This window comes from Phalaenopsis equestris, unplaced genomic scaffold (genome assembly GCF_001263595.1).
Source record: "Phalaenopsis equestris unplaced genomic scaffold, ASM126359v1 Scaffold235935, whole genome shotgun sequence".
In the NCBI taxonomy this organism is placed as follows: domain Eukaryota; kingdom Viridiplantae; phylum Streptophyta; class Magnoliopsida; order Asparagales; family Orchidaceae; genus Phalaenopsis; species Phalaenopsis equestris.
This window is the reverse complement of record NW_018253785.1, coordinates 19,605-27,266: the sequence shown is the minus strand read 5'-3', so window position 1 is coordinate 27,266 and position 7,662 is coordinate 19,605. Positions and strand designations below refer to the sequence as shown.

At 35.1% G+C, this 7,662-nt stretch overlaps 1 protein-coding gene across 2 annotated transcripts in view; it reads left to right on the top strand.

The window, feature by feature from the left end:
* Positions 1-4,337: 4,337 nt before the first annotated feature.
* Positions 4,338-7,662, top strand: part of LOC110039252 (reticulon-like protein B8) — an 11,112-nt gene continuing 7,787 nt past the window's right edge. Inside the window, exons 1-5 of one of the 2 annotated variants that reach the window (XM_020744254.1) lie at positions 4,338-4,412; positions 4,709-4,931; positions 5,301-5,481; positions 5,704-5,845; positions 6,758-6,827. In XM_020744254.1, the coding sequence (XP_020599913.1) occupies positions 4,739-4,931; positions 5,301-5,481; positions 5,704-5,845; positions 6,758-6,827 (586 nt within the window). In that variant the 5' untranslated portion in view covers positions 4,338-4,412; positions 4,709-4,738. Of the gene's footprint in view, positions 4,413-4,706; positions 4,932-5,300; positions 5,482-5,703; positions 5,846-6,757; positions 6,828-7,662 lie in introns of both variants that reach the window. The other variant, XM_020744255.1, reaches the window with a different exon arrangement.

Sequence of the window (7,662 nt, the reverse complement as noted above, 5' to 3'; positions counted from 1 at the left end):
TTAGTGGTGGTCGACAGTGATTGGTGAGAATCAATAACAGTCAGCGGCAGTCGACGACGGTCAATGGTGGTGACGATGGCGGTAGTGCTTGACAGCAGACGGTGGTTGTCGACGACAATCGTCGGGTGTCAACGATAGTCGACAATGGTTGACGATAATGGGAGAATATCAACGACAGTCGGCTGTGGTCCACGATGGTTGACGACGGTCAATGACGATCAGCGATGGTCGACAACGACCACCAGAGATCGACGATGACAGAGATGGTGCTAGACATCAGCTCCTTCTCAAAGTTTCATGTTCTCTCTCGAGCTTCAAATTCTCATTATCTTTTCATGAGAAGAGATGAGTTCTAGTTATAGTGTTCTGGGTACAATTAATGCAAAATATATGAATCATTTTAATAAGACGATCCAAAAAATTTCATTAGATCAGACAGAGTTTGATGGATATTTGAGTGTCTTAATGATGTCGTAATTGAGTGATCTAGGGCACGTTGGATTCGTACTCCTGAGACGCTCAATTCAACCATGAACTCATCGAATTTGAGATATGTTTGACCTTCTCAGAGTGACTAGAAATCTTCCAATAGCTTTTTAATAACTTGATTCAAACTGAAATCAGAGTTATGGATCAAAAAGCTACATCGAGATTCATGCCAGATGACTAAGATTTAATGATATATATCAATAAATATATAAAAGTATGTGTTATATACTTATAAATGTAAATGCCCAAACATATAGAAGTATCATTAATATCGATTAATTGAAAACAAAATACAACATATTTCATTATGATTTTGGCAATAAACTATTATAAAACAATGTAGAATTTAAATGTTATTTATATAAAAATGTGAAATGTTTGTGGTATATATGCGAATATCTCTAGTGGTTAATTAAATATTGTTCAATGCCATTTATCATTAGTCTTTTTAAATATTAAATTTATTTATTTAAATCATTTGTCACAAAATCGTTCTATTTAAATTATTGTTTTTTTTTATTTTATAACATATAAATGTAACAAAAAAATATGGGAAATTTACATGCATGCCATATAATTTTGTTATATTTGCATATTTGGAAAGCAAAGCTTAGTATGTACACAATATTTTTATGTCACAAACTTTGTTAGCGCTGGAGACCGCACTCCTCCCGCCTTCTATGTTTTGCGAAAAGGCGCCAACTCCCGCTTCTGCTCTCCCGATCGTGAAAGGTCGCGACCGCGAGCTGCTGTTTTGCGATAACCTCTGCTCCTGCCTCCAGGATCGCGAAACGACGCCATCTTTCGTCTTCTTTAAGTTGTGAATAGAGAACATGGCTCTCCTGTAAGTTTTTAAGTCACGGTTAGTGTTCTTCTTAAGTTTCCTCGAAATAGAGGAAGATTTTATTGGGATATAGGAAAGAAGGTGCAAGAAGTTGTTTCTTGCGGTGAAGAAGAATAAAAAAGAAGAAAGAGATTGTTCTCCTTTGACTTATTCTTGGTGGCTTGTGATAGAAGAGAACTTGAGTTTATTTCTCTTATAAGGTTATCTTCTTCGGTGTATCTCAGTGTAGATAGAGAATCATAGAGAGAAAAGAATAGAGAGCAACGAAGTGAAATATTCCTCTTGTAAGTCAATGTGATCGACTAGTGTAAATTCTTCAAGTAGTAAAATCATCTGCAACTCCATGGACAAAGACAATTTGTCGAACCACGTAAATCTGTGTGTTTCGCTGTGGTGTTACTGTTTTCTGGTGTGAATTTTTCTTGTTCTATTTTTCGCTTCGTCGTCGATTGTTCTTCTGTTTGATTTATATATATATATATATATACCACAAGTGGTATATATCTCATCCCAACAACAAACTTATCCATGATGTGGTGTATTTTAAGTTTAAAAATCTGAGTAGTATGCACGTAAATATGAAAGTTTAGTTGTTTGATATGTAAATACATAAGAATTGTGTGGCATGCATATAAACACCCACAAAAGTTGTACCTTACGATGTTATACGTTACCACAGAAATAGGGATACAAGGTTGGCGAGTATGGATTGCCGTAGGCGGAGAGTAGGGGTGGCGACGGTGGTCGGCGTCGGGCCAACCGGAGGTGGTCAATGATGACCATTGGTTATAGACGTGGGAAGTTATCGACGGATTTCCAATATGTGTTATGTGTTACAATCATATTTGAGATATGACGTTAGCAACTATGAGTCACCGACGACAGTTAGTAGAGGCGACCAATAGACCTTGACGATGGTCAGTTGCTTTTGGAGGCCTAGTGTTATCATCAGTCTCCAATACATTTGCAATGAAGGTTCATTGACGACGAGCGAGCAAAGATGATCAACGTTGGTCGACGGCGGGAGATAAGCGATGGTGGTGGTTGCGGAGACAGGAAGTTATCGCAATATTTTCAATCTAGAACATGCTCTAGAATTCATTCTCTTCTCCCCTTATCCCATATTGTTATTCCTTAATCATAATAGATTTTTGAATGATTTAAATGCATTAATGATCTCATAATTGAGTTAGCTTAGGCTCGCTAAAATCCTCTAATCTTCTAACTTAATATATTAATTATGATAAATTAGTCGTAAATAATCTGATTAGAAAAAGTGATTATAAGTTTTATATAATTTGAGATAAATTTTAAAATCTGTAAATTTCGAACTTTCTAAAATTGGTGAGATTTTTAAGCGACGTGAACTAAAGTTAATTAGGTGCGACAAAGATGAACTGCTACACTGCTGTCAAATGTTCCAAATGAATCATATTTATACATACATACATACATACATACATATATGCATAAAATTATAATGAATTTAAAATTTATTTTCTGATTTTTTTAATATATTTTGAAATTTGTTGACTTCGGGCGAATTTCAAAGGTATTGTTTTGTATAAATTGTCGTGCAGTGCCGCTTCTGCTCACCAACCATCGTCGTCTGCCCCACACTCACGGCCATTGCAGTCTCAATCGCCGCCAACCGTGCAACCACCCTTTGCTAATGTTAGGCTATGAGCTCAACGGTTTTGTGACATTTACAATTTAGTTAATTTTAAGGCATTAATGTGAAAATGTTATTAGTTACGAGTCAGTAAATGACTTACATTTTAGAGAAAATATTATGTCCAATAAATCAGACGTTTAGTTGATGGCGTGGATCGTAACACTCTGTCAGATATAGGGCGTGGTGCGATTCAAACCTCTGGTGAGTCATGAGTTAATGATAAGGGATTAAAAGCATATTAAAGCTCATGGGATCTTTAAGGGTCTGGGTGTAGGACAAGTGCTTTAGTTATGTCATTATAGCGACTGGTAATTTTATTTCTATTTTTTTCAAGAGGGGGTTTTTTATGCAGATAATAAACAAATTATGTTTGTGAAGTAAGTCAAAATGATAATTTAGAGAATAATATTGATAAATTTGTGTGCCAAAACCAACAGATGCATTCTCAGACACTCTACATTTAAATTTCTATGTGCATGTATAAAAATGTCAGCACAAATTTCAAGGCAGATAAACGACTCAGGAGGTCAATACTGACGATTGGGCATACTTGTTGACAACAGTCTTGAATTGGATGCTAGCAAGGGAGACGTATTGTCTGAACGATCGACAGTACGTGCCAGTAGATGTTTCTCAGGATGAAGTTCAGTCCTCAAGACAATCGACAGGAGGCTCTCTTTAGAATTAGATATCGATCGAGTTAAGGTTTACTAGATAATTAACAATTCTCATCGATCGAATTAGTCCCCGACCTTATTATATGAGAATAATTTTATAATTACCAAAGAGTCTTCAGAAAAATTAATAATCAGAGGGCTAATATGTACTTTTGTAATGCTAGGATATATGTCTATAAATTGAGGTTCATTTCATGAATAAAAAACACTCTCTTTTACAGTCCCCACTGCTCTCTCGTTCTTTTTCTTTCTTTCACGCATTACTTCCTAGTAGGAAGTTCTATTCATTGGGTGTGTTTTCCGGACACTTTTAGATTCAACATCCGTTAAGACCGGTAAGCATAAAAACATGTCGTCAAGAAGAAGAGGAGCTCGTCAACAACAAGCATGAGAGTCCAATTAAGAGAAAGTAGGAGAAGCAACATGGATGCATGAGTTTATGAAAGAATACATTAAACAAAGTCTGCAAATACGACAATGATTATTTTATAATTCATATTGGACTCCTTTATAATTCAAACTTTATATTTTATCCATCTTCACATCCACCAATGTCAGTATTCGGTAATCACTAAACAGCGTGGGACCCATAACATGTATGGCGGGTGTAGAACGGGGTGTGAATATTATGCCTGACAGAAGCCAAGGGAAAAGACTCTAAAGGCCGTCTGCCCAGCCTCACAGCAGCCGCCGGCGAATTTCGAAGCTCAGGTGAAGTAAGAAAAAGGTAATGAGTCCCTATTCTTCTTCGTTCTCGGTGTAGCTGTTATTGAGATTGGTGTCAGCTGAAATAGAAATTAGGGTTTTTATTTTCCTGTTGTTTTCAGGTTATTATAGATGCGATGTCTGTTCTTCCGATGAATTCTTTGTATGATTGCTCGATCTTAGTGGCTTTATATCTCTATGACATTTTTATCTCATAACATTAAACCTAACTTAATTATTCTGGGATGTTTCTAAATAAAATGCATCATTGAATTGTCTACTTAAAATAGTGTTTTTTTTTCCTTTTTTTTTGCTCAGAGATCACTTGGTATTTGGCGAGAGAACAAAATGCATGATCATAAGAGGTCTGGGGAGAATATTTTGGACAACATAATAGAAACCATTGCTGATGCTGTGCCAAAGCAGAAGTCTGGCGGATTCTTCAATGAGGGCTCTTCGGTCTCCGATAAGTTAAATAGCAAGCTAAACAAGCAATTTGGGCGCCAGAAGTCCGTTCATCATATTTTGGGTGGCGGAAAATGTATTGTTTGTGAAAGCTTTCTGTTCTTCTTTATGAAAGAAGTCTGACCTTCCTATTCAATTTGGAGTGTAAAAGAGATGTTTTTGGTGTTCGATATATTTTATTTTAGGGACGTTTACATACATACCAACCAATTACCACAAATTTGTGTATTTAACACCAAAAATGTTGCTTTTTGCATTTATAACACCCAAATCCTTCTTATCACATAAAAAATGACACTATTCTAACTTTTAAAGAGTGAAATACACCTTTTTCATTCATAGCTACGGTCTGGTATGTATGTAATAATTGGAGTTTAGGTAGGAATTGAGTGGTTCATATATGTAAATCTTCCTTTATTTTAAATTTGTTGTGTGCTGTTTGCAGCTGCTGATTTGTTTTTGTGGAGAGATAAGAAGATATCTTCTAGCGTCTTGGTTGGCGCAACACTTGTATGGGTTTTCTTTGAATGGCTTGATTACCATTTTCTCACTATTATATGCTTCGCTCTTGTTATTGGAATGGTTGTTCAGTTTGTTTGGTCTAATGCATCCGGCATAATTAATCGGTGAGTTTGTTTAATTTGAATGTAGACTTTGACCTGTTTGTTTGAGATCAATTTTGTTTTTTTTTCTTTTGTTTTTAAAAAAAACAATCTTACTTTAATCAAATAGCCAAACATATTTAGTTTCAAATCAAAACATAAACAAAACAAAATAAAAACTAAAGGTCGAAAATAAAAATTCAAAGGTGACGACCCCTAAGAGTTTCTAATTTCTTATATTTGCAGGTCTGCATCCGAAGTTCCCCGGCTTGTCTTGCCAAATGAGTATTTTGTGAATGCTGCTGTTTCTGTAGGTGCACAAGTCAACATGTTCTTAGCATTCATTCAGGATGTTGCATGCGGAAGAGACATAAAGATGTTTGCAATGGCATGTGATTTTTATCAACTTTATTTTTATTATATGTTATTATATATATAAACATTTCTTTTGAATAATTTTTTATTTTCAGCTTCAATATTGAGTGGAATTCTATAATTGGCTTTTAGTTTTGAGTTAAAGATGTAATTGGTAGAAACACAAAGCTTTAATTGCTAAGGGATGTAACACAAATATTACTAAAGGATGTTTTATTTTTTTCTTTTTTATATGGGTGAAGCTAAGAACCTTATTTATAACTATGAAAACTGAAAGCAAACAATTCATGCCTTACTTTCAAGTGACATTTACATACATACCGCCTAATTCCTATGTATTGACATATCTAACGCTTAAATTTTACTTTATACTTTTATACTACCCAAATCTTTCATATCACAACAAAAATACCACTACTTTTAACTTTAAAAACTGAAGTTTAGGTGTTAGATATCTAAATACATAGGAATTAAGTGTTTTGTATGTAAATCTTCCTACTTTCAAATGAATACATGAACAAGAACATGCCGACAGACAGACACGTTATGTTTATGACATCTCTTTATAGATTAAATTGCCTGTTCTGTAGTATTATTCTGACAGTTATGAAGTCAGTGGAGAGAATTCTTTAACTGAATTCGTGTTTAGAGTAAGTTTTTGTATTTCTACTCCACTTTCAAAAAATTATGATGCAAATGATACTTTGAAATTACCTATATTTATGCTTTTGTTCTATAGAAGACCAAAATTTCAACATTCAGTTTGAAGATATCCTGCTTTGTTTTCTTTGGCTTTCTAAAATAGACTTCCCTCTTGTAAAATTTCTCAGAGTCTTAATCGGACCCCTCGGTTATGCCATACTCGATATGATGCATTTTGTATTTTGTTAATTTTCAGACATGAACAACTTAAGTTAATGTGCAGGTTGTCCTTGGCTTGTGGGCAGCTGCTGTCATTGGAAGCTGGTGCAACTTTCTTACCGTCCTTTACATTGGTGAGTAAGCTTGTGTTGTCTGCACCCACATATTGAACTTTTGTAACTTCCTGTTTGACTTGCTCTGTTAATCTTAAGCTCACATTCTACAAGAAAAATTTAAAAATAGGCTGTGAAAGTCGAACTTATTTACTTAATCTTTAATATGATTGCCATGCTCGTATAGTTTCGTAGTCACTCTTAAGTCTATCTTTTGTGGATAATCTTTTAATTGATGAAACATCAAAATGCTCCATTGCTTGTTTTAAACTATGATAAAGCATATGATAATATTTACTGTAAAATTTTCAAGGAGAAGTGTTTTGAACTAGCCATCCATTTTAAAATTTATTACATTATTTTTCAACTTCATGTTTTGTGGAATTACGCTCATTATTATTTCTTTAATTCTATTTAAGTACTTGCTATATTTAGTCATAATATAAAAAGGGTAATTCTTTAATTATTAGTATTTATGTTTATTCCATAATTATAGGAATTACTTAATTGTATGGAGATTTCTTTCGTCTTTTTTATCTCTTGTACTCACCTATTTATAGGTGAATTATCTATGCATCAGTGAGAAAAAAAATTATTCAAAAATTCACATGGTATCAGATCCTCTCCCATTCGGCTCGATCACGACTCTTCTCTCTCGCGATCGTCGTCGTTACCGAGCGCTGTCCTAATTTGTGACTACCTTGATCGCCCGTATCCGAGCGCCGCTCCTCGACAGATCGCACCTCTCTCCGATCGTCTGCGTCCGCGTCGTGTCGGGCTTCTCCCGCGATCTCCTGCATCGGACCTTCCCGCGTCGCATCGGGCTTCTCCCGCGATCGAGATCTTCCGCGCTCTT